The sequence below is a fragment of the Coenobita brevimanus genome, chromosome 26, assembly GCF_032717465.1.
Source record: "Coenobita brevimanus isolate Jiangsu-jjx chromosome 26, ASM3271746v2, whole genome shotgun sequence".
Taxonomy (NCBI): Eukaryota; Metazoa; Arthropoda; class Malacostraca; order Decapoda; family Coenobitidae; genus Coenobita; species Coenobita brevimanus.
In genome coordinates, this window is record NC_136979.1 from 35,873,405 (window position 1) to 35,900,428 (window position 27,024).

The following is a 27,024-nucleotide window of genomic DNA, read 5'->3' on the forward strand; positions in this document are numbered from 1 at the left end:
CACTCCTCTCTCTCTCTCAGACTGAGTTTAATATTAATCCCCATTGTGAGTACTGAACACAGGTAAAGCTCAGCTCACGTAACTAAAGCGCTACACATTAGCCAGCGAGCAACCTCCGCCCATAAAAATCGCTGCATTGGTATCGGCTGTCCCGTTGTCCTCAGAGGCAGAAAAGTTAGCCATATCATTGTACCAGTAGGCAGCTAGTGCTGGGGGGGGGGGCTTACATGTCAATTTATTGTTTTTATTGTTTTCCATACATTTTCAAGCACAAACACTTATAGTAAAATCTGTTCGCAGTATTGCTATACCTCATAAAGGTTGTAATCTAAAATATAAAGAAACGAAAGAGAGTGGAGTAACTAGACTGCAAGCAATTTCTGTGGCAAGCAAGAACTGAAGTGGTAACCTCTCATAGCGTCACAAATTAAGGTTGTCATGAGATATTTTACATTATTTCCTTGTCATGAGAATTATAATAATGTAGCACTGATGACTGACACAGCACTGATGACTGACACTTTTCAAGCACTTAATTTCTGCTAGCCAAGCATGACAGTCAAAATGTAATCCTCATGATAAGGTTTATTTCAGAGATCCAGTAACCGGTGGTGCCTGACCTTGAGGTGTTATTGTCTGAACTTCATGTGCACAGGGTAAGTCACTGTTTGGGAATTGCATCTTGCCATATAGTAAAAAAGTGCAACATCTTAGATGTTTTTGCCAGACCAGCCTGTAAAGTTATAGGCCTATTTCCAGCATGTTTACTGTTATCCACTTAAGCATGATGGCAGTTTTAGCTGCACTGACTTAATGATATGGGTCATTATTTACCTTATGGGCTCCTATATTTTAACAGTTTTCTCTTCTTTCACCATCCCCCTTGGGAGTGGGATGGGAAAGAATGCTTCCCCAGTATTCCTGCATCCGTAAGTGCAACTAAAACAGGTCCCTTTGCTAGATAATGTGGTATTATTTCACAAGTGGACAATACACATTTTAGGAATTTTAGTAAATTTTTAGAAGTAACAACGTTTTCTTTTATTATTTTTGTGTTTTCCAATGCAAAATACTGTGTTTTAATTAGTTTTGATCTTCATTTTGGGGGGAAAATCCCCTTTTTGGAATTTTGAGTAAGATTTCCAAAAGAGGGGTTATCCCCCAAAATCAAGATCAAAAATTAATTAAAAACACATTATTTTGCATTAAACGAACCCAAACTAACAACCTAACCTAGGGCCTGACATAAGACCGAATGCACACGCCTGCACCAGTCAATATAGCGCGACATTCATCCACTGCTGAGCGATAGCCTAACCTAAGTTACTATATGACTACCCCTACAGAATTTGCTCCCCCAACTCAAACTAGGCTTAAAAGGTAAGTCTTAGTTAGAATAGTTCAGCCTGACATAAGACCGAATGCACACGCCTGCACCAGTCAATATGGCGCGACATTCATCCACTGCTGAGCGATAGCCTAACCTAAGTTACTATATGACTACCCCTACAGAATTTGCTCCCCCAACTCAAACTAGGCTTAAAAGGTAAGTCTTAGTTAGAATAGTTCAGGGACGTAATATAATGAAAATTGGTAACGTTGGTTACTTCTAAAGTTATACCGGAATTTTAGCACCATTAACGTATGGTATAGTCCCTAAAGATCATAACACCAGATTCCTAAGAAGCCGAACTATCTATAGCCAGACACTTTTGTCCCGTAAAGGGTGGCCACAAACAAATCGCCTCCATGTTGCCCTGTCTCCCTCCATTTCATTGCCTTCCTCTCAACTTACACCCCCTTCTCTTGTATAGGTACCTCTCTTCTCCATCCCTCCATCTCATCCCCAGCCTTCCTCTTCTTCTTCCCCCTCCATCTCATTCACATACACTTTTAGTTAGTCTCACACTCCATCCTCTCCACATTTCCAAACCATCTCAGTGTATTTCTCCTAACACTTTCTATCACATCCATATCCACACCACAGCGCTCTTTTACGTCCTTATTTGTCAGTCTGTGTATGTACTGTGATTCCATATGCCCCTCTGAGAAACTCAGTTTCACAGCTCACACTCTTGACTTGTGTCCTTCCAACAAGGTCCAAACTTCACTTACATATGTTAGAGTGGGGATCACAATACTATCATGAAATGACTTTTTTTTTTTTTTTTTTTTTTTTTTTCCCCCCCATGCTCACATCCTCTTTCTTACCACTGCTTTCAGTGAACCATCAACCTTTCTTCCCTGCTGTACCATTTCAAGCACTTCATTCTCCAAACTTACATCCTTGGTCATCACACTACCCAAGTACAGTACTTAAATGCACTCACATTTTCCAGATCCTTTGTATCCAGCCTCATAGTGCATTCAGGGACTTCCTTTCTCTTGAAAACCACAACTTTATTACTCCCTCCATTCATCTTTAGATTCCATATCTTGCATACACTCACAGACTTATTCACCAAGCCTTGCAACCCCCCTTCATTGTCACTTAACAATACATTATCATATGCAAACAACAGAACAGGACGCATCCAAATACTGCCCTCTCTCATACTTCTGGTCTTTATTTTCCCTCTGCTCTTATCAAGTTAGTCATCGAAAAACACATTTCTAACAATCTACGGTGTCAAATTGCCCCACTGGGAAAAAAACAAGTTATTTGGAAGGAGGAATATCACAGAAAAAGAGCAGCCCATAAAGTAAATATTGATCCCTGTTTGTCTTATTGCATAGTTGTTGAATATGGGTAATTTCTAGAAATGCAGTTACCCTGTACACTGTATTGGTCATTATCTAGATGTCTTATTCATTTAATGCAAAATTCCATTTTTGAAATTAAAACATACTGGTATCTTGATTATCATAATAGTAGGCATAAAAAGTTGTAGAAATGCCTATTAACAGTTTTGAATACCCTGGGAAAATACAGTACAGGGAAGCATGGGTAAATTTTTGGATTTCATATCATTCATTCATTGCCAGATGCCATGTATCCCAAACGGGGTGGCCAAGGGCCTAGAGTCAATTGTTTTTACAGGGAGGGGCACCAATCCTCCACCAACCCCACTTGACTCCAAGTACTAACCAGACCCAACGTTGCTTAACTTCGCTGATCGGACGGGAAGCGGTGTACTCAACGTGGTATGGCCGTTGGCATTTTTGGATTTACACCCAAGAAATGGATACTGAAATTAATGTGCTCACTACTTGTACAATTCAGGGAAATTGTGCTTCTGTAAATACTTAACCAAGCATAATTGAACCTTACATAACCTGACCTAACCTAAGCTAACCTAAAAACCTATGTAACCCAGCCAGACCTATCCAAATTCAGTATAATTGAAATAATGTACAAATTTTGGAACTGGAGAATCTCCCCCCCACCATTCACTGAATATACAGTATGAACAAGTACATATATATCATCATCATTATTATCTGGACCTCCTTTCCCACCCTAGGACAGGAAGAGGAGTAGCAGTGTCCAGACAGCCCAAATTTTTCCACTGCAGTGGCACATGCTTCCATTCACTCATCATTCAAGCGCCCGGAATCCTGGCTGTATCTGATACGCCAAAAACATTCACCACGTTTTGTAGCTTCATATAAACATATCGATAGAGTCAGTTATATATATACAGTAATCCCTCCACTATCCGATATAATAGAACCAAAAGCATGTCCAGAAAGTGGTCCTGTCCGGAAAGTGGGCCTCTGACTGCTGGACTGGTACTTATGACCCTAACCCAGCCTAACTTTGAAAGCCACCTAAATAACTCCCTATCGGACATGCATAGCACTTATTTAAACCTGTTACCGGTAACCCTTAAACCCCGGACATATTTTCGACCGCCTACCCGCTCACCCGGGCATAATCGCCAAAATTTACCTACTTTTTAAAAATTCACCAAAAAAAAACCACTTAACCTAAAATAAAAAAACTACCGGTAGGTGTCAAATGAAAGTACTTTTTCAGAGAGAGCAGCCATTTTCCCCTTCTTTGGCTCCTTTTTATAAGGGGTCGAAGTTGAGAGGCCAGGTTCGTCAGTCGAAAGTGGCGCGGTGGCGAGTGACGGGCTGGGAGAGCGACAGCGCGACATGTTCACTTATCTGTGGTCAAAGGGTAACTGACTGTGGCAAGCATGGCTGCGTGGGTGGTAGTATATGGAAACAGTGAAGGTGGCAACATCATGTGACAACGTGATCCCGCCACTCCAATGCCCGGGTATTTTGAAATTTGTTTGGACGACATATGTTGTCACCCAGGGTGAGGGACTTTTTACGTAATGACGACATATGTCGTCACCCGGGGTTAAGAGGTTAAAAACCCTATTCACACCAATAATGGACATAAAGCATGAAATAAATGAAAAGATCCGGGTGATTAAGAGGTTAAAAACCCTATTCACACCAATAGTGGACATAAAGCTTGAAATAAATGAAAAGAAACCAGAGAATGAGGAATTAGAATTATGGAAAATATTTAGGCCTAGCAGTGTACAGGGTACTGTACTTACAGCATGTCTGTGGCCGCCTCCTCGAACTCTCTAAGGCTCTGTTAGTTGTGAAAATGCTCTTGAAGCACGTACAGTAATCCAGTGTTGTGCAGCACTTAATTCTTTGCACTGTGAGTTATAACTGTTTATTACTGCACATTCTTCTTAATTGAACCACGCCAATTTCAACCGCCACTTTGCACTCCACACTCACTCCACACTTAATCCTTTGCACTCTAAATTCTAATTTCTTAACATTGCACAACACTGTAAATTCCCATGTGGTATGGTGGCGAGGTATTGCAGTTTATTCAATGTTTATTCGTAAAAAAACGAGCACGTGCAGCATCCATTACGATGGACATCTTCCCTGAACGAAGGTTAGGCAGTAACTGGGGACAGGGTTGCCAGATCAGAGCTTGGCCATATTACCAAACTCCTCAATTTTCATTATCAAATTTAACTTTTCATTATCAAATTCTTAAAGGAAGCATTTATTCTTCACTAATTATATTTACAGTGGAAATAATCACTCTCCTTATAATCAGCAGCATGTTTATTTTTGCACTATGTATGGCAGCAGCTTAATCAAAGAAAGCAGACAGTCCACCATCTTCATTCTCTGTATCTTTATACATGTGAAATGGATCATGTTGATTCACTAAAAAACAAACTTTTCAGTACCAAATTGGCCCACATTTGGTAATGAAAAATACCAAATGCCAACTGTGACTGGGGAGGGGGAAGGGGGAGGAAGGAAGGGGTGAAGGGGCCATGGTGCAAACAGCTGTTTGGCGCCACGCGGCAATTTCAAAGTACAGGTGGGAAAAAATTCGGATTTTGGGGGGATCTTTTTCTTATTTTGTCCATTTTTGGGTTTTGAAGGTCCAGGCCCACAATGTCCAGTAAGTGGGGAGTCCAGTAAGTGGGCGTCTGGAAAGTACAGGGGTCACTGTATACTATATACAGTTACCTCTCAACTAACACGAGTTTAAAAAAATGCGTTTTCGTTTTAACACAAGCAAATATTTAAGGAGATATATTTAACTAACAAGGGTTTCTCGATTTAATGCGACTTTACATGTACGTGAGGGTTTCAAATTAGCCGTGCGCGCCTTGGACAGTCCCGAGCTGATAGACCGTGTGTGGCAGTTTATGCATAAATACAATTTTTTATTTGTCTGTTGCTTAAACTGGTTTTATTCGAACTATAGTATTCGAAAATGAAGTTTGGCCCCATTCTGAGCATTTTGGCTCATTTTCGGACAAAATTTGGCCAGGAAAGTGATGGTAGATCTAAATTGTTACAACTTGATGCTGCAGAACAGAAAGAAGAAAACCACTCAGACCAAGATAGAGCAGTTCTTTATGAAGAAGGCAGAAAACTTAAGGGAATTATCTTCATCACCAGTAGCACAGGAGTCAGTGGAAGAGGAAGAGGAAGAACAGCAGAGCGAGGAGAGACAACAAATTTAGGGTGGGGAGCGGTGGGAGGTGGAGTAGCGGGGTAAGGAGGGACAGCAGCAGATGACGAGTGATGCATAGATGAAGTGAGGCTGTGTGTTGTTATTGTTTGTGACTACATACTGTAATGAAAATGTTGCTTTTACTGTAGTGTTTTTATGACCTACTAATGCGTTAATAATGTTGAGGAACTTTCACAATGCCATGAATGAAGCAGAATTGAAAGAGAATCCACGTAAAAAATGAAAACAGTATGTATTTGGGGAGAAGTAAACAACGCTTCAGCCCAACTAGGGCTCAAATGTTGTTTATTTCTCCCCAGATATACTGTTTTTGTTTTTTACGTGGATTTTCCTTCAGATTAATATTGTTGCTTTTAAGTTTAGAGTAGCATAACTCCCCAAATGGGTTGACTTTCCCAGAGTCCAGGAATGTAACCCCCAATGTTACCATTGTTTCTTATGGGAAAATTATGTTTAAAAAACACGTTTTTAACTAATGCGACCTCTCCAGGAACCTAACCCTCGCCTTATTTGAGAAGTTACTGTACATATATATATATATATATATATATATATATACATATATAAATGGAACTGCAAATACTCGGTTGTAAACCAATAAAATTTTAGTGTTGTTGGTTGGGTGAAGGTCCAAGATAATACTAAAATCCGTAATGGCAACACAGTGACCTTGTGTTGAATATAATTGCCAATGCAAGTGTACCCTAACCTGCCCTTTATGTATTAGGTGTCTGTGATCCATTTGGGTACCGGTATTGGAAGTAAGTTGCACAGTGATGAGGCATAAACCTTGTCATAATCTTTTCAGTATCTGTTTATATATATATATATTCATTCATTCATTGCCAGACGCCATGTATCCCAAACGGGGTGATCAAGGGCTTAGAGTTAACTGTTTTACAGGGAGGGGCACTAATCCTCCACCAACCCCACTTGACACGTAGGGATATATATATATAAATATATATAAACAGTATATAAATTTATATTCATGTAAATAAATATATATATATACACAGTATATATATATATATACAGCTATATATATATATATATATATATATATATATATATATATATATATATATTCATTCATTCATTCATTCATTCATTCATTGCCAGACGCCATGTATCCCAGACGGGGTGGACAAGGGCTTAGAGTTAATTGTTTTACAGGGAGGGGCACTAATCCTCCACCAACCCCACTTGACACGTAGGGATGCCAACAGCATCTGGTGTTCCCAGGTGGTCACCCATCCAAGTACTAACCAGACCCAACGTTGCTTATATATATATATATATATATATATATATATTTATGTATGCTGTATCTCTCTCTCTCTCTCTATACATACAATATACATATATACAGTACCCTCGCGTCCAACATGCGTTAATCCAGCACGATTCGTGTCCAGCACGGAGAGCAATAATTAGTAAGATTTAATTCGGTTTAATTACTATAACACGGGTGCATTAGCATAACACGAATGGAGCTCTGAGAAGTGGGCGAAATCCGCAGAGTTCGCTTCTAGCACGATCACCCCTGGTCCAACACGGTCCTACTGGACGTTCCCGTGATGCTGGCTGTGCTGACAGCCAATAAAAACTTCCGATCAAGTAGCCTCCCCCGCCCACTATCGTGAGGTGATCGTGATGTCGCCCAATAAAAAACGCTTCAGCTCTCACTTGATGTTTTGTTTAAATTTCTCTCGCCACAATGCCACTCAGTCACATAATTTGCATTGGAAAGTGCTTTTTTCTTGCTGGATTTTCTGCCCTTGTTACTGCATTTTACCCTGCTCACGATGCCTAGGAAGCCTTATGAGAACCCCAAGAAGCGGCGGCACCTCCCTTAGGCCACCAAGCTAGAAAGCATCGAGAAGAAGAAGAAAGGGGAGAGGAAAGTGGACATTGCCAAGGCCTACGACATGAATGAAGCCAACGTGAGGACCATAATAAAAAACCAAGACAAGATCCTGGCAGCAGTGAAGGCTTGCAGAGTGCTAGGACAGGCAGAAGCAGGACCTTCCATGGCTGTGGACGAAGATAGTAATTCTGAGTGTGATTTCGAAGGATTTATGAGGGAGGTTGAGGAGGAGCAGCAGCCATTACCCGCTAGTGATGCTAGCAGCCATCCTCCGGGGACCCAGTAGGACTGCCTACAGCCTTGGATACCACCTTCCATTCCCAGCAAGCCCACCAACACTATCCTAAAAGGTTAGTTATCATTCATAGCACAGTACCATTTATTATAATTACAGTAGTACCAATATATGTATAGGTATATGGTAGGTATATAGGGTGACTTTTCCTAGGGTTGCTGACATAATTCATTTTTCCCTATAAGCTCTGTTGTTTGTCCAACACGTTTTTGGTCCAGCACGGGACCCATGCATGACAATATTACCGTGTTGGACGCGAGGGTACTGTATACAGGGTGTTCCAGAAATGTGTGCCGAAAATCAAGGGATGTATTCCTGACACATAATTGAATGTAAATTACTAAATGACCATATTAGCAAATCTCAATAGTTTTCGAGTTACAGCACTTAACAGGTCTGCTTGAATGTTTTTGACTCCGGGAATTGCTCGTAAATGAAACATTTATCAAGGACAACGTGATGTATTAACAAAATAAAACAGTATTTCCAGTATGACAATAACATTTACAGTAAATGTTCAAAATTCCGCCTTCCTTGCTCGATGCACGCTGCAGCCCGTCGCAGAAGTGACTGACGCACACGTTCGAAGACCCCAGGATTGTTTCGTACACGTGCCGCGCTGTCCTCCACACGGCGCCACAATTCCTCACGGTTTGGAACGTCTGTAGCGTACACTTCGCTTTTAATGTGTCCCCACAGGTAGAAGTCCAGGGGAGTGATGTCAGGAGACCGAGGTGGCCATGACACTGGGCCGCCTCGCCCAATCCATCGTCCAGGAAACACATAATTTAAGTAATCCCTTGTAATATGCCAATAATGGGCCGGAGCACCATCATGCTGAAACCACATCCTTCTCCGTATTCCAATGGGCACATCCTCCAGCACCAGTGGTAGTGTGTCCTCAAGAAAACGTCTGTATGTTGCACCATTCAGCCGCTGGGGTAGAAGGTATGGACCAATCAGATAGTCACCAATGATGCCTGCCCATACATTGATTGTAAATCGTACCTGATGACCTCGTCGAGCCATTACATGTGGGTTGTCACCAGACCAAGTATGCTGGTTATGTAAATTAATGGTGCCATCTCCCCCGAATGTTGCCTCATCAGTAAACAGCACAAGTGCTGGAAATTGTCAGTTTTCAGCATGCCTCCTTAACAGTCACTGGCAAAACTGCATCCTTGGAAAATAGTCCACATCAGTTAAAACTTGTACTTTCTGATGGTGGTATGGATGTAGATGATGTTGATGTAGAGTCCGCCACACTGTCACCACTGGCAGCTGCAGAGCATGAGCAGTCTGTCGAGTACTTATTTGAGGATCATCCTCAATCATTTGTAGTATCCGGTCCTCTTGTCCATGTGAATATCCCATGGTCGTCCTCTGTCACCCGGAATTGCACGTTGACGAACGGTACCAGTCTCACGTATACGACGATCAACTGCGAGAAATGTTTGCCAGTGTGGCACTCTGCGGTTCGGATAACGTTCCCTATACAGCCATACTGCTGCCGCAGCATTACCCCTAGCTTCACCCAGTGTCAGGTGCATATCTGCATAGTCACCATTGCAGTATTGCTCCATGTCTGCTTGCGCGTGGTTCTCTAAAACTGATTGATCCACACGTTCAGCTCTCGATCTCTGGTAGACGGGTGTTGCTGGGTGAGTGAACACCCGTCCTTCCACTACTCCTCGACATCACCTTCCTGGTTCGCCACCCCCACCCTTCCTTCCTCATACACCATCCCCACTCAACCACCCAATAACACCTTTGTCGTTTATGGCATGTTACCACGTAAAGGGTGGTAACACTATCTGATACTGCACACACGAACGTATCATTACGATTCTTATTACTAACTTATGTACAGGCTATCACATACTGTACATTCTACAGCTTTCGGCACTTTCCTGACAAATTTGTCAACTTTGCTGTGTGCCGTATTACTTTATGGTCGTTAAGTAATTTCACATCTGTCTCAGACATTTTGTACAATCCCTGGATTTAAACACATTCCTGGCAGACCTCTGAGGTGCTGTAACTCGAAAACTATTGAGAATTGCCAATATGGTCATTTAGTAATTTACATTCAATTATGTGTCAGGAATACATCCCCAGATTTTCGGCACATATTTCTGGAACACCCTATATATATATATATATATATATATATATATATATATATATATATACAGTACACACACACACACAGTAATCCCTGTACTTTCTGGACGCCCACTTTCCGGACACCCCACTTACCGGACATTGTGGGCCTGGACCTCCGGAACCCAAAAATGGCCAAAAATGAAAAAAATCCCCGCAAAATCCGAATTTTTTTCCCACCCGTAATTTGAAACTGCCACGCGGCACTGAACAGCTGTTACACCACGGACCCTTCACCCCTTCCTTCCTCCCCCCTCCCCTGTCAGGGTTGCCATTTGGTATTTTTCATTACTAAATGTGGGCCAATTTGGTAATGAAAAATTCGTTTGGTAATGAATCAGAATAATGCATTACCAAACGGATATTTCACATATATGATGATACACAGGATGGAGATGGTGGATTGTCTGCTCTCTGATTAATCTGCTAGCCTACATAGAGTGAAAATAATCAACATGCTGTTAATTATAAGGAGAGTGATTACATTTATTTACACTTGTATATATAATTAGTGAAGAATAAATGCTTCCTTTAAGAATTTGGTAATGAAAATTGAGGAGTTTGGTAATGTGGCAGAGTTCAGATCTGGCAACCCTGTTCCCAGTTACTGCCTAAACTTCGTTCAGGGAAGACGTCCATCGTAATCGATGCTGCACATCCTCGTTTTTTGTGAATAAACAATGAATAAACCGCAGTACCACGCCACTAGACCACATGGGAATTTACAGTGTTGTGCAGTGTTATGAAATTAGAATTTAGAGTGCAAAGGATTAACTGTGGAGTGAGTGTGGAGTGCAAAGTGACGGTTGGAATGGTAGTTGAAACTGGTGTGGTTCAGTTAAGACGAATGTGCAGTGTTAAACAATTGTAACTCACAGTGCAAAGAATTAAGTGTAGCACAACACTGGATTACTGTATGTGCTTAAAGAGCATTTTCACAACAACCAGAACCTTAGAGAGTTAGAGGAGGCGGCCACAGACATGCTGCTAGGCCTAAGTATTTTCCATACTCACTTCTAATTCCTCATTCTCTGGTTCCTTTTCATTTATTTCATGCTTTATGTCCATTATTGGTGTGAATAGGGTCTTAAATAGGTTTAAATAAGTGTCTGGTAGGGAGTTATTTAGGTGGTTTTCAAAGTTAGGCTGGGTTAGGGTCCACAAGTACCAGCCCAGCAGACAGGGGCCCACTTTCCGGACAGGACCACTTTCCAGACATGCCTTTGGCTCTATTACATCGGATAGTGGAGGGATTACTACCTTGCTGTGGATATATTGAAAGGTACCGAACACAAAGACAGATGTGGGTCTAGTATGACAGTAATATACAGTGTTGCTATAGACTACAAAAGTGAAGCACTTTGTGTGTGAAAATCCTCTGGAAGTGACTAACTAATCTGGCCACTCCAAAAGATGCCCTTACATAGAAAAATAAAAAGCATTAATGTAGTATATACTGTAATGAGGATTTACCGTAGACTACTTTTGCCTTTTCTTCCATGCTATAGTGTACAGTATATAATGGTACATCAGATCCCAGAATCCCATCTGGTTCTGTATCCATCTCCAAACACATTCTAGTTTCTCCACACCATCCTCACTGTCATATCATTGTTCTCTGTCTTTTCCCCAGTAACCTGTACAGGCATACCCCGGTTTAACGATGCAATTGGTTAAGTAAAAATCCATCGCCAGGTGGGGTATCATATATCGGGGTAGATTTAACATAAAATATAGGGATGCATTTTTGAGCCTTGGGGTTCCTCCCCAGCCAAATCCTAAACCCGCCCAAGTGAATCCAAAAACAAGTTTCTAGCTAACCTAAACCCCCAATAGCTTTAAAACAAGCTAAACTAAACCTAAAAGCAGTTTAGAACTCACCTAAACCCAAAAATAAAATCTGAAAATCATCAAAAATAAGTTGGGAAAAAAATCAAATTTAGTAAACTATATCCCAAAATGAAATGTTCACCCCACACATGACTAAAACACATTAATCTAAGTCTAAAAACAGTTTATAAATCAGCCTAAACACAAAATTTAAGTCTAAAATATCATCAAAATTGGTTAAAAAAAAAAAAAAAAGTTATACCAGGGGTTGGCCATCGTTTAGTGGGTTAGGGTGGTATATCTACCCCATCACGCTGCTGGGATGTAATATCTAGGGTTATCGTATCTCAGGGTCTGCCTGTATTTCGTTGCCAGTAGCTATGGTTTTTCTTACTTTTATTCTCATATTCCTGCTCTCTCTAGCTCATCTGCACATATCTGACTTACTTCCAGGTCCCACCCCTCACCCTGCCTCCTTTCAGCTTGCTCCTCTCTCCAGTACCCTGATATCTCTTACTTCTACCTCCCATTGCTGGTCCATCCATGAAAGCAGACGAAACATTCATGAAGATGTATCACTCATCCATGACATAGCTCCACCCTCCTTAGACTTTCACTCTTCTCTGGTCCTGTCGGTACTTGCACGAAAGATCTACTTATTTGATTAAAAGTCTTCACTGTGCCTGATAAAATACATATACAGTACACTCCCCCAATAATTGTAGAGTATCATAAAGCCTCTTGGATAACTCTACCATGTGCCTTTGCCAGGTCCATAATGATGAAGACATTAACCCTTTAACTGCGGGCTTGTTTTGCTTTTTCTTGCAGCTCCCGTGGGCATATTCGCGCTCCGATAGACTCTCTAAAAATATTTGCCAAAAATCAGTTATTAGTCCTAGAATATTAAAATCATATATGCTTATGTTACATACCTTCAGCTTTCTCCTGGGGTGTTTGTTGAGCTTTTGTCAAGTACTGTAGGACTTGTGGAGACCTCTGAAGTTGGGTAACAAAGTCTCCACTTTACACTTCCCAACCCGTAATATGATTACCACAGTCTGATATTATCACTAGAAACACTATTCTATGATTCTCAAATAGTTTGGAATCCATACTCCAAAAAAAAAACACTGTGTAAGGAATGAAAATTGTGAGGGCGTATGACCTTCCCACTTGCGCTAGTTCACCGCTGGTGTTCTGTCATTTATTATTCATAAAAACACTCATAGTTTATATTACTATATAACACTTATATACTGGTTTATCTACAGTCTTTATCCATAAGTTTCCTTCAGTAATAGTAGTTTATTGTCACTGTAGGCATTCAATTTCTTTCAGTAAAATACGTTGCATTCACTTTCTCGTCCTGTATACTAGCAATGAGAGTGAATGTCACTTTCACCTTCACTCTCATAACTCATAGTATTCATACATGCTAGAGTGAAACTTTCACTTTCATTACTCCGAGGGTATATACTCGTATTCTTATAATACTACTCATTTACATTTCTGTTTACTTTCTCATTTTATTTACATTATTTACATTTCTATTTTATTTATACTGTTATGCACTGTCACTTGAAGTAACTTATGAAACTATTTTCCACTGTTCATGTATATTTACATTCATTGCTTTCACTTGCTGTTTACACATTATTTACACATTATTTACAATTCCACTTACACTGTTTTACTCAATAAAAAGATCATAGTCACTCTTTATCAACTGTCAGCCCTTTCCCTCTTTCCACACGAGGTTTAGTAGGGGGTAAAGGTCACAGGACCCTTTTGCATGGGGCTAAAAAGGGGCGGATGTTAGCAGGAGCGAATCAGACATACCCTCACTTTGAAAGACGACCTTGAACTGATAGTGGTGGCCTCCTGCCGCCTGGCTAGGGTGAGTGCAATACTACCAACTTTAGCCTTGTGAGACCTGCTAATATATAGCAATGAAATGATTGGCAGGAAACCAAGACAATACATAATAAATTAGGTAGTTCCAGGTGAATGTAAATATCACTTAGGCTTCTCCCTTCCCTCCTTATATGTATATTTATTACGAAAATAGATTATACAGCATATTTCAAGGGGAAATAAACAGCGAACGAGTGCACGTGAGGTCTTGTCAGGTGATAATTAGCCAATTCCAGGTGTATGGCACTATCACTTACCTTATTCTTTTTGGTATATATTATTTGGTATAAGAATAGGGCATAGGGCTTATTTCAATGGATGAAATCAGTGGAAAATTCCAGGGAAGATTTACTTGGCGTAGAATACAGTGTGGTGGCCTGCAATAATTAGGTAGTTCCAGGTGAATGTAAATATCACTTAGGCTTCTCCCTTCCTTTCTTATATATATTTTTATTACGAAAATAGATTATACGGCATATTTCAAGGGGAAATAAACAGCGAAAATTAGTGAACGAGTGCATGTGAGGTGTTGTCAGGTGATAATTAGCCAATTCTAGGTGTATGGCACTCATACTTACCTTATTTCTTTCTTGTATATATTATTTGGTATAAGAATAGGGCATAGGGCTTATTTCAATGGATGAAATCAGTGAAAAATTCCAGGGAAGATTATTTACTTAGCGTAGCACGGCTGGACAGGTGAGAGGATAGGGTAATGGAGGGGAGGTAGGGAGGGGAGTCAAGAACGGGGAGAAATGGCTAAATTGTCAACAATGGATGGGAGTACAGATGAGATTAGGAGTGCTGACAATTGTTGGACATTGGCAGTACTGATAGATGATACAAGCCACCACTTGAAAGCCCGGACAAATTCAAAATAACACAGAATATCAAAAGTGACGCCCCGCGGTATGATCCCTTGCTCCCAAGCGTCACGAAAGTGACGCCTCGCGGTTAAGGGGTTAAGAGATCCCTCTCTTTCTGTAAATAGTTTTTACACATTTCGCAGATCAAGCATATGATAATGTGCATCATACCACATCTGTAATCTCCATGTTTTTCCTTGGCTCAGGTGGTCAGTAATCATTGCATAATTTTCAGGAAAAGAACTCAGGTGAATATCTTACAGTGCATGAGACTTTCTGGTTCCCATTCGTACAGCAGTTGCTTTTAGCAGCTTTTTTCAGGGTATGATACCGTAACTTTTCCATTTAGGTAATCGTAAGGTACAGTCACAACTAAGATGTGGCAGTGGATTTTTTTTTTTCTGCCCCATTCCTCCACTCCCGCTCCATGTAAACACAGCAGTCCCATTTTTTTGACAGGTACATTTTTCAAAACTGTATAATGATTGATTTTATAAAAAATTTGGCATTGTGGCAGTCATATAAGCAAGGAAGATGATCATACTGTATGATGAGAAATTGGGCATTATAGCAATCATATTGTATTGGTTTGTATCATTTATAAAGGCTCCAACACACTTCTGTGCATCAGCCTTGGTCACCTAATGGCGACTTTCTATGCATCTCAGTCTCTGGCAGCCTCCCCATTCAGTCTTATCCCTGAGGTCACACTCTGTGACCTTTTCCCAGGTCGCTTTGGTCTGCCTCTTGCAGCCTTACCCATGACGTTCACACTTAGCACCTTCAGCACCCAGTTGTCATCCTCCTTCCCTGGAGCATGCCCAGACCATCTCAGTCAACCTCTCCTCATTACATCACCAATACTGTACATTTTAGTCCCATCTTTCCTCTCAACTCTTCAGTCGCAGTCCTAGTCCCCCAGAGGACTTGCATTCGAGGATGCACTACACATCCATCTCATCACTGTCATTACTGTATGTTTGAACCTATGAATATCCTTTTCCTTTACTGCCCGGGTCTCATTACGATACAACGTTACACTCATAACACATGCCACATACGAAAATCCTTCTAGCATGAAAGGAGAACCCTGTCAATGATAGGAGAGATAACAACTCTCTGAACTTCCTCCAGCCACTCCTTCACCTCCATCACATAACATATCCCCCAAATAGCAAAATTCCACACACTCGAGAGACCCACCAGCAAGGTGAATCCTTTCGTGCCTGACAATCTCAGCATGCTCTCCCTAATGTGCTGCACACATGAAATCAGCATTATTTTGTAGCCTACCACCAATACCACTGTATGTCTTTATACACTCATCACAAACACTGCACAGGATGGAGAAATGCTTACCACACCCATGTGGCAAACTTCAAATGGCCACACTCCCTCTGCTTTGACAGTACCACCACCAGCCCTAGATATCATCACTTTTGTTTTATTCATATTTACCAATACTCTTAAACCTTTGTTCCCCATTGTGTTTCACCACTTCCTACATTTTCTTTCCACTTCCCTTTCATTCTCTTCAGTCAACACCAAGTCATTAGCATGCAACATCTTCCATGGAATTAATTGGTTATACCCCCCAAAAAATCATAAAAGTTATTATTTTTTAAGAATTGGTACCTTATCACCATTGGAGTAAAATAAAAATATAATACTGAACAATTAGAGTATAGTAAAAGTATAATACTGACAGGGGTGCCTATCATCCACTCACTCAGTGTAGTGCTGCCTTCAGGTGACTCAACCCTGAGTGACAAACTCAATACCATAGTTTACTGTAACCCAGGAAACCATTCGCTGTGCAGGATGGTAACCAGAAAACCAAATGACAGTCAGTGATCTCTTGGATTAAGGCAGCCTAAATGTGGTCTGCAAGGATTTACGTCTGAGGAGTAATTGAAGTTTATTACTAACAAAATGTCCCTCATGATGGTCATCCTCACCTTAAATGTTGGGACTGAGTTGCATGGCCCTCGGTTCCTATGCTCTTGATTGGGCAGTAAAGAATTGGGTGATGGATGAATACCTTATGCTGCTAATATTCATATCATCAGTCTGGTGTGTAGCCTATGTTGTAGACGTGCTATCAGTACCATAGAATGCTACCGTATGGTTTGCCTGTAATTACATGTTGTTTGTACATTTTTCAGTTGAAATATAGTGGGCTCTCCATTTTTATGTGGTCAGCCTGAGTAGCAGCTGCATAGCTAAACCAAAACCATGTAGCCAAATCATGTAGCTACTGTACAAGAAAATTAGTGAAAGCCAGACTGGCTGCTCAGCCGAAGTACCTGACCATTTTTCTCTAATTTCTTTATGATTTACTGCCAAGATAACCCAGAATACCTTCTCAACACAAATGGTGTAACAGACTAAAATGTAAAAAACACACAATGGAGAGATACAGTGTGTGTGTGTGTGTGTGTGTGTGTGTGTGTGTGTGTGTGTGTTTTGGACATTGAAGTCAGTTACATTCAAGAGAAGTGATGCCACACACAGCTGGAAATGTGATGTCTCACAGCCCCACATGATTACTATTCCTGACTGCTTTTCTGAAGGGAGGGTTACTATTTCACATGCACCAATAAAAACTGCATTAAAAATTAATGAGTGCACTGATGGCCCACTGTATTCAACATAGGCAGTTGTCATGCCAAACCTTGTCTACATTTTCACTCTGCGCATGATTGGTAACTTCTGTCGTGTTACTAATGATTTAGTAGTTTGTATATAGCAAATTATTGTTATTATTTTTTTTTACAGCAATAGAAATGGTTTATACATGATAGAAATGGTTGGAGAGAAATTGTGAATGAATAAATGATGACGCAGCCCTGAGGGGATATTCTCTTACATTTGATCTGATCAGCTGATCAGGTCAGATGCGGGTAAGGGGATGGGTCCGTTATGATTTGGCAGGGGTGAACCAGCTTTGCTGTCGGGCCCTGCTGTGGATGTCACTGATTACACTGTGCAGTTGACCCTCGTGCGGTGAGGATCTGTCCCTTCTCCCCTTGGGGCCAAGATGCGAATGAATGTATTTGAGTGGATGAGTAAATTAGGAGTGTGTCGTCCTGTCTCGGCTACCTCTCTTTTCTTGGGGGATGCAGCCTGCATATATACTGTAGATAGATACCAGGTAGATTTTACAGTAATGTTTCACTCTGCCAGATAATTCCCCAGATGAATTTTTCAGATGCATTACTAGGCTTGAACATTTGATGCAGTGAAATTATTCCATCTCAGTATATAATGTGGTTATAGGAATGGTAGGGGATGTGTGGTTCAGATATTTGCATTAGGAGAGATACCGGAGAAAACAAATAAGAAGGACTGTAAATAACTATTTACCTTACCGAGAAAAGTTTGTGGTAGTATGAATAGACAAGGAGTATGGAATGTTTAACCATACATGCTGTACAATATGGTATGATGTGGATAGAAAGCTGTTGAATGCTGCAAAGAGATATTATGATGGTAGTGAAGCATTGTAATAGTAGGTGGGTGTCTGAGTTAGTGGTGTAATAATAATGGTGGAGTGCAAGAAGGATGTGTGGTGCTCCCATGGCCACAGTAGCTATTCATTGTCTGTATACCAGTGAATGGTTTCATGAGAAAGAATAAAACTCAAGTTGTAGAGATAGGGGTCGAGTTGGTAATGGAAGGATGAAATATCACAAAATTGTATGAAGATTATGCTGTATTGCTTGCTAATAGTGAACAGGGACTTTGCATACTAGTTGCAGAGTTTTGTGAGTGTCTTTGAGCATCATGTTCTAAAATTAGCTATTTTTAAGTAAGAAGAAACCAATGGTTTATGAGGGAGGTTACTCTCAGTATGATGTTTTGGTAAATGGAGAGAGATTTGATTAGATGAAAGAACTTATGTACTGTCACGATAATTATTATTTTTTCCACCCCTAGCTCAAGGGAAGTCGAAGCCAAGTCTGAAGAAAAGCCTGACGAGCGGACATAATTAGTCTTATCAGTGTGAAAATAGTTCACGATGGCAAACTGGCTCATGCACTTTAAGCCCAGTATTGTCAATGAAGCCCACCACATAAGCACAGTCATGGAATAGGAAAATTTGCCTTGAAATGTAATAGGAAAAGGAAAACATTCATATCACCTAATGCTCTCTTTGAGTGCTTCTCGGTTTCCTATGCATCATGCGAAGACAGTTCCTGTTCAAACTATCTTTTTCGGAGTGTTCGAAGTACAGTACTGTATTCTTGATGCCACTTCAGAGTCTGTGATTATTGTAACAGTGAAGCAACTAAATCTCATAATATCATGGTTTTTCATTGTGCAGATATCTATTTTGTACACACATGCATCATGCTGCTTTCAGGTCCATCTCATTGTTCCTGACTAGTCACTAATTTGAAATTAGCTTGATGTTTCGAGAGAACTGTGAACACTTTGAAAAAGATAGTTCAGACAGGAACCTCATTCATATGATTCAGGGAAACTGAAAAGTATCAAAAGAGTGCATTAAATGATATGAATGCCATCAGTTGCTTTTCATGGCTAATTTTTCAGTAAAATTCCATGACTGCTTATTTGGTAGGCGTCAGTGACAATGTTGGGCTTGACGTGTGTAGACCAATCCGTCATCTTACCATTATCAGATTGCCAGACTAACCATCTCCGGCTGCCTGGCACTTAAGCTCTGGCTTCAACTTTTTTGAGCCAGGGGGGTAAAGAAACTAGGGATCACGATAGATAGAAAAAAAGGAGGTATATACAGTACAGTATATCGCAGAGGAAGGAAAAAGTAGAGTGACAGGAAAGGAAAGTGGCTGTTGCACAGTATGTAACATTGATTAGGTAAGAAATAATGTGATTTGTGAAGAATTTTAAATAAGGAATCCTGATGATGTAGAGAGGGTGGTAGCAGTTGTAGTTGCAGACTCATCTGAACATGGACCTGCTGGACTATAGGCTGAAGTTTTCCCCCCTCTTGCAGTACATCATCTCCCTTTCATGAGTGAGTTGAGGAGTTTTTTATACCTGAACAGGGAAGCCCCCCCCCTCTCCAGCACTGGATAGAGTGGTGTAAAAAATATATGTGAATGAGCTTGAAGATGGGAAGTGACACTGAATGAAAAAGATGGAACATGGATATGGTAAATGAGTATATAAGAAAGCACAGTAGTCTATGGAAGTTGATAAGGTTAGGAAATTGACAGGGGAGCAAGTTGCTTGGATGTACAGTTTTTTTAAGCTTGATACTTGACAGACTGATTATTTGGTAGGCGTATGTAAAGTACATTTGGTGCATGTAGAACAACAGCAAACTGTAAGTGTAGATAGTTTGCCTCGTTAGGTAGTTCCAGAATTATAGGGTCATTGAATGATGTGTGAATGATTACATGACCCATTTCATTGGACTGGCTGTGTGTAGTTCTCCCATTTTCTTGCTTTCTCTTTCCTTGTTTCTGAATCTACCTCTCTTTTGTCCATAGGTGAGGATAATATGCTTATTGTATGTCGTCTTTGCATATAAGAGATATTACTACTAGGTACGGTACTGTACTCGTATAATTACACTGTGCTCTTCAGTCCATTAAATGGGCTTAACTCTCCATCCTTTATCCCATGAATTTGGAGTGATAGATGTAGTTGTAGGGCAACTTCAGCCTGCACTCCACCAAGTTCATGTCCAAATGGGCCTGGGGCCACAACAGCAACAAGATATGAAGAGTTTGAAGGAACAATCTGATAAAATAATTGTGTCCAATTTCAGCTTGATGTGTTCAGTACTACCGGTATAAGTTAGAGGAATTTGGGGTTGAAATGGTATATTGTAGAAGATGAGACCAAGCTTTCTTTTCAGATACTGTAGCTACTCTGTACTCTACCCATCCATCAGAAAAAAAAACTTTTTTAGTGATTTGGTATGGAAAATATAAAGACAAGAATGGCTGAGATGGTAGTTCCACTTTCCACCATTGAAGATCTTAGCAAGCAGTGGCTGGAGGAGATGTTAAGCTATAAACGAGGTTGCAGAGTGACAATCATAACATGGTCAGTCAAGATCCCTGAAAAGAAGGATGGGTATCTGAGTGAGATTGGTTTTGTTAATACCAAAATGTCATTCATATCCAGTAAATATACAGGAAGTTCTGAATGTGAAGCAGGAGGAAATAAACAGATAAATACGGCAGCTGGAAATGAAGAGTGTGTGCATTTGGTTGTGAAATTAATGCCAAAGGACTCACGGATGGTGGAATTGATGAAAAGTGGAGATCTGGGAAGACGTGAGGTGGAATTCTACAAGTATGCTGGCACAGAAGAGTTTAGGGACTTCTGCCTGAGAAGTGGTCTGCCTCACCCAGTACCTGAGGTGTACTGGGTAGGTCTGAGGGATGACACATTAACCATTGTCCTTCATGACCTCCGTTCTGTTGGCTTTAGTATGGTGACCCCAATTGAGGGAAACAGTCTTGAGCAAATTAGGTGCACTTTGAGATCTGCAGCCATAATTCATGCTGCTGGTGTTGCCCACATTAATCAGCATGGTCGACACACCTTTGACATTCCATGGGACCCAAGTGTGTTAATAGATTTCACCAAGACTGGAATTGACATCCAGATAAAAATGTTTGCAGGAACCTCCACAGTTGCAACACTAAGTGCCCTGTTGCATCATATAAAGGACCTGGTGGGTGTGGATGTAAGGTACCCTTTACTGGACACCCTCATCCATGGAGACTTGTGGACTGGAAATGTCATGTTCTCTAAAGATAACACATATGCATCTATCATTGACTGGCAGTTTGCAGTGATTGGGAATCCTGTGTGTGACATTACAACACTGTTACTTGTGAGTGGTGGACCAGTTGCCTACCAGAAACATCTGCCCAGCCTACTGGAGTACTATTGGCAGAATTTTAATGCAGCATTAAAGAAAAATAATATTCCACTCAGCATATCATTGCAGCAGTTGAGGAAGAATGTAGATGACCTGTGGATATATGGCTACATGTTCACCACTGCATCACTGTATGATCTCATAAAAAACAAGAAGATATCTGAGGTCCGTGTAAAAGAAATTATAATGTTCATGGAAGAGAAGGGTCATTTTGCAAAATTTTTACATGGTAAGCAGATGCAAACTCTTTACAGCAGGTAGAATGGAGCAACTGGCAGATATTTATATAATCTGTTCTTAGGATCAATGAAAGAACTTATGTATTGTCACGATAATTATTATTTTTTGCCCCCTTGGCTCAAGGGAAGTCGAAGCCAAGTCTGAAGAAAAGCCTGACGAGCGGACATAATTAGTCTTTTGGATGCTGCGTTCAGTTAGGCATGCTGTTTTCTCTCTCTCTTTTATGGTATTCCTGACTTGCATGTATATGTTGTAATTACACTTCCTAATTGCTGATTTAAAAAAGAGCTAGTGAGAATCAAGACAGCTGGTAGAACTAGTACAGTACTAATGATCTTCTTGAGTATGAGTCAGTAGCTGTAGTCTTATTTTATCCTATGGCATTTTGTCCGTCAGCAAGTGAGTGAATACCTCTTTGGTATCTTGTCTCTTATTATCAAAAGCTGATATCTTAACAAATAGTCTTCTGCAGTTAACCCATGCATTACCATACTCTTTTAGTACCATATCCTTTTTGATTCAGTGAATTCAATGCTATGTGAATGTCAGTTTTGTGTTTCTGTGCAAAGCCATAAGTTTGTCAGTGCAAGATCACTTTTGTTTGAGGTTCCTCTACAACACTCAGTGAACTTTTTTCTAACATATGTTTGTTTTCACTTTGGTAACTAATTCACTTTTAGTATCATACACTTACCTCTTATTCATTCAGTTTGAACAACTTTCATAAATTGAATTTGTTTCATATTTTCCATCACTCGATGTAGTGCTGCTCTTGGGTGTCTGCCTTTTCCTCTCCATCCTTCTTTCCTTCCATTCTCTTTTGTCTTTCTTTCCTTCATTCTTTCCTTGTCCTTCTGCCTACAGGTGCCTTTACACTCCCTCTTCTGTCTTTCTTTCCTTTATTCTTTCCTCTTCCTTCAGCCTGTGGGTGACTCTACACTGAGTGACAAACCAAATGGTTTCCTGTACACCAGGAAACCATTTACTACGCTGGGTGATAACCATATAACCAAATTTTGGCGCCTGGTGATTTAGTGGGTAATTATTGCTCTCCAATCGGATTGAGCCAGTGAAGGTTTATATCCAAGGGGTGGTTGGGGTTGATTGCTCATGTAATGCCACTCAGGGATGAGTGAGGCTGGTCACTCTCATCTTAAATGTCGGGACCAACTGCCTCGCCCCAGGCCCCTACGCTCCTCATGGGGCAACACAGGATTGCATGATGGATGGATTTTCCATGAAACAGGGTGTTCCAATTTTTCCACTGAATTTCATCACTTTTGAGATTTATTACTATACTCTCTGCCTTTTTTTTTTTTTTTTTTTTTTTTTTTTTTTTTTTTTAATCATGGTGTTATTGACAAAATGCAGAATTTAAAAATTGTATCCAACTGACAACTCTCTTGTCATTCAGTCATTCATTGCCTCATCAGGAGTGTTGGGGTCTAGAACAATGCTGCCAGATTTGATATTTAAGATGTGAGTAATCAGTCACTCATCCCAGAGTGATATTATGAGGGAAGTAAATCCCAGCCACCCCTCTGATGTAAAGCTTTATGTCTATCTATCTGTCTATCTGTTTATAGCCCGACGCCCTAATCCCACAAAGGGTGGCCGCAGACAAAATGCCTCCAAGTCGCTCTGTCACCCACCATTTGACTACCCTCCCCCCAACTCACTCCCCCCTCCCTCATATACCTCTCAATTCCATCCCTCCACCTCATCCTCGGTCTACCCATCCCTCTCCCTCCCTCCACCTTACCTACATACACCCTCTTAGTCAGTCGTTCATTCTCCATTCTCTCCACATGCCCAAACCACCTCAGTGTATTTCTCCTAATCTTCTCAACCACATCCATATCCACCCCACAACATTCCTTCACTTCTTCATTCGTCAACCTGTCCCTCCATGTCACTCCACATGCTCCTCTCAAGTAACTCATTTCCACTGCTCTCACTCTTGACTTGTTCCCCTCTTGCAAGGTCCATGCCTCGCTTCCATACACCAGGGTAGGGATTACAATACTATCATGCATTGACTTCTTAACTTCCATACTCACCTCCCTATTTCTCATCACTGCTTTCAGTGAACCAACAACCTTCCTTCCCTGCTGTACCCTTTCATGCACTTCATCCCCCAAAGTTCCATCCTTACTCATCACACTACCCAAGTACTTGAATGCACTCACATTCTCCATATCCTCACCATCCAACCTCACTGTACATTCTGTGACTTCATTCCTCTCAAACACCATAACTTTACTTTTGTTTACATTAACTTTCAGCTTCCTCCTCCTACACACTGTCCCAAATTCATTCACCAAACCTTGCAACTCCCATTCATCTTCACTCAACAATACTGTATCATCAGCAGACATCAACACCGGAATCTTCCAAATCTCACCCTCATATCATTAGAGCCACCCCCACATCCACTGCCCTACCTTGCACCTTCTTTACAACCCCATCTATGTATATATTAAACAGCCTTGGAGACATCACACAACCCTGTTTCAGTCCTACATTGAGATCAAAGAACTCACTCAGCTCACCATCCACTCGCACTGTAGCCCTAGCTCCTTCGTACATACGCTTCACAGCACACAACAATTTCCTCTCCACTCCATATATTCTTAATACCTTCCACATACTTTGGCTATCTATTCTGTCATAAGCTTTCTCCAAGTCCATGAAGGCAGCATACACTTTTTTTCCCTTCTGTAGATACTTCTCCACTAAACATCTTAGAACAAATATCTGATCTACACACCCTTTTCCCTTCCTAAATCCCCCTTGTTCTTCTCCAACTAGCTCCTCTGTCATATGCCTAACCATATCAGTGAGTATTCTACCATATATTTTACCAGTCACACTAAGAAGGCAAATACCCCTATGGTTACCACATACTTCTCTCTCCCCTTTTCCTTTGTATAAATTATGTACTACATTAAATTGGTGTTCCATAACCTACTGGGCCATAAGGCATCCATTCTGTTGTATACCAAGTAGTTATCTCAGTACAATCTTGTACAATGATCCCTTAGTCATTGCGCATAATTGGTACAAAACCTAGTGTGTGATAATGGAATTGCACAATAATGAAAGTACAGAACCTATGAGATTTATCCTAACTGGTACTGGACATCCCACTTGTAAATCCAGAATGTCCCTATTGCAACATTTCATACCATCTGAATACATATGTACTGTTATGGTAAGTACCTGTATCAGAAACACACATAGCCATGGTTAGGTTATTAGAAAGTGATGGAAAGTTACAGTTAGGAAGAAACATACCATAGAGACCTGAGATGGTCTTGAGGTAAGGGGTTCTGAGGCTGTGGGTTGGAGAGATGTGGTCTACACCACTTGGTATTAACTGCTTTGTAGAGCCTCATTATTGACATTCTCAAAGTCATCACAAGGTACTGCACAATCATTGTCAGCACAAACCAGCTCAGGTGCACGATCACAATGTATTTTAGCCAAAAAAATGTGCAATAACGGTTGGCAGTTCCATGCTGCTGACTGAGAGCTACTTTCCTCTTTCCTCTTTTTCCACTCCACATGGTATGTTGTTGTTGTTCCTTGTCCTGGTTTTAATTGCAGCTGTCACTGCCATTCTTCATGATATGTGATCGTGTACTGCCAAATGTGTTTCTCGATGGAGCACTTCTTGTTTGAGAACTCTTTCTGTGAAACATGGTGCCTGGAAGACTTTTGTTGTGAACAGTCAACACCTGATCAAAGTCGTAGTCTCGTCATATTTCGCTGAGCTTCTGCTGCCTTCTGTTGTACCATATATCATGCCAAACGTTCAAGTTGGGAGCACTGTGGTTCATCTTTTTCTGAAAATACACCTGTTGTGGTGGTTTGGTCTCGACTTCATAGGATATCAGGCAAACATATCCCACCCTGAGCTCTTGTTTTTAATATCAATAGCCAGTCTGTGGCTGATTCTTCCGTAGTTGTGGATGCTTTGGGTAATTATTTTCATCTTATTAGCCTTGGCTCTCATCTCTCTCTGGAATTCCATTGCCTTAAATGTAACTCTGACTCCTTACCAGTCTCTTTTATGTTGTCAGCCGAGGGAGTCATTAACACTTGTTTCTCTATTTGTGCATTGTTGTCTTCACTTAAATCCTGTAAAAATACAAGCAAAGGACTTGATAGTGTTCATTATACTGTGTTAAAACATCTTTCCCTGCAAGCCATGTTGTTTCCCTTGGCTCTCTATAATAAATTTTGGACCAAAGTTTCTTTCTTCCTGTTTGTCATATAGCAAACATCCTTGTATTTCTTAAAGCTGGTAAATCTGGTTATCGTCGTCAAGATTTACCATCCCATAGCCCTGCCTAGTTGTTTATGGAAATTTCTTGAATGGAAAATTAACCCGCCCCATTCCGACGTTTTCTGGGCAGTGGTATGCCCTAGTCCCGACAATTTTGGACCTTTTTTTTTTTTTTTTCTCAAACATCCGCTTTTGGTGAGAAACATTGAAAATTCATAGAGAAATCGCTCACCTGAGGTTTAAAATACTCGATCCAGGTAGGAGTACCTCCTTACCTTACAGGGTTTTCTATCAGGCTGGCTGCAAAGAAAACGAGTTCTATGGGAGGATATCTATTCTACACCACTCATATACGGTATTTATTTATTTATTTGGTACGAATTTACGTGTAGTACGAGAGTATATTGGTTTTCAAACGGTAATATAGGCATTATAAGCATTGTTTCACTCACTTACTCATCACCATTCCTGACCTTTTTTTGCCACATTACCTGATCATCATTTCTGACTGTTTCCTCCTGTAATGTTTGTCCTCCACATTGTCATCGATTGGAGAATCACTCTGGTCCTGAATTTCGTACCGTGGCATGACATGGCTTTACTGGCCAGGTCACTGATAACAGGTGAATTGCTGAGAAAAGGTCATGCAGGGGGGGGGGGAGGAGGTCATGCTG

At 40.7% G+C, this 27,024-nt stretch overlaps 1 protein-coding gene and 1 long non-coding RNA gene across 2 annotated transcripts in view; both read left to right on the forward strand.

The window, feature by feature from the left end:
• Nucleotides 1–218: 218 nt before the first annotated feature.
• The window catches only part of LOC145394083 (uncharacterized), a 35,695-nt gene continuing 8,889 nt past the window's right edge, over nt 219–27,024 (forward strand). The window contains exons 1-2 of the long non-coding RNA XR_013896316.1: nt 219–432; nt 595–656. This is a non-coding gene — a long non-coding RNA (uncharacterized LOC145394083). The remainder of the gene's footprint in view (nt 433–594; nt 657–27,024) is intronic.
• Nucleotides 20,866–22,080, forward strand: LOC145394116 (uncharacterized). The gene has a single exon (XM_080268095.1). The coding sequence runs from the start codon at nt 20,866–20,868 to the stop codon at nt 22,078–22,080; it is 1,215 nt and encodes a 404-aa protein (XP_080124221.1).

Bases quoted from the DNA above. Each gene is read 5' to 3' on its own strand.
- LOC145394116 (XM_080268095.1), top strand. From the start codon at position 20,866: ATGGCTGAGATGGTAGTTCCACTTTCCACCATTGAAGATCTTAGCAAG.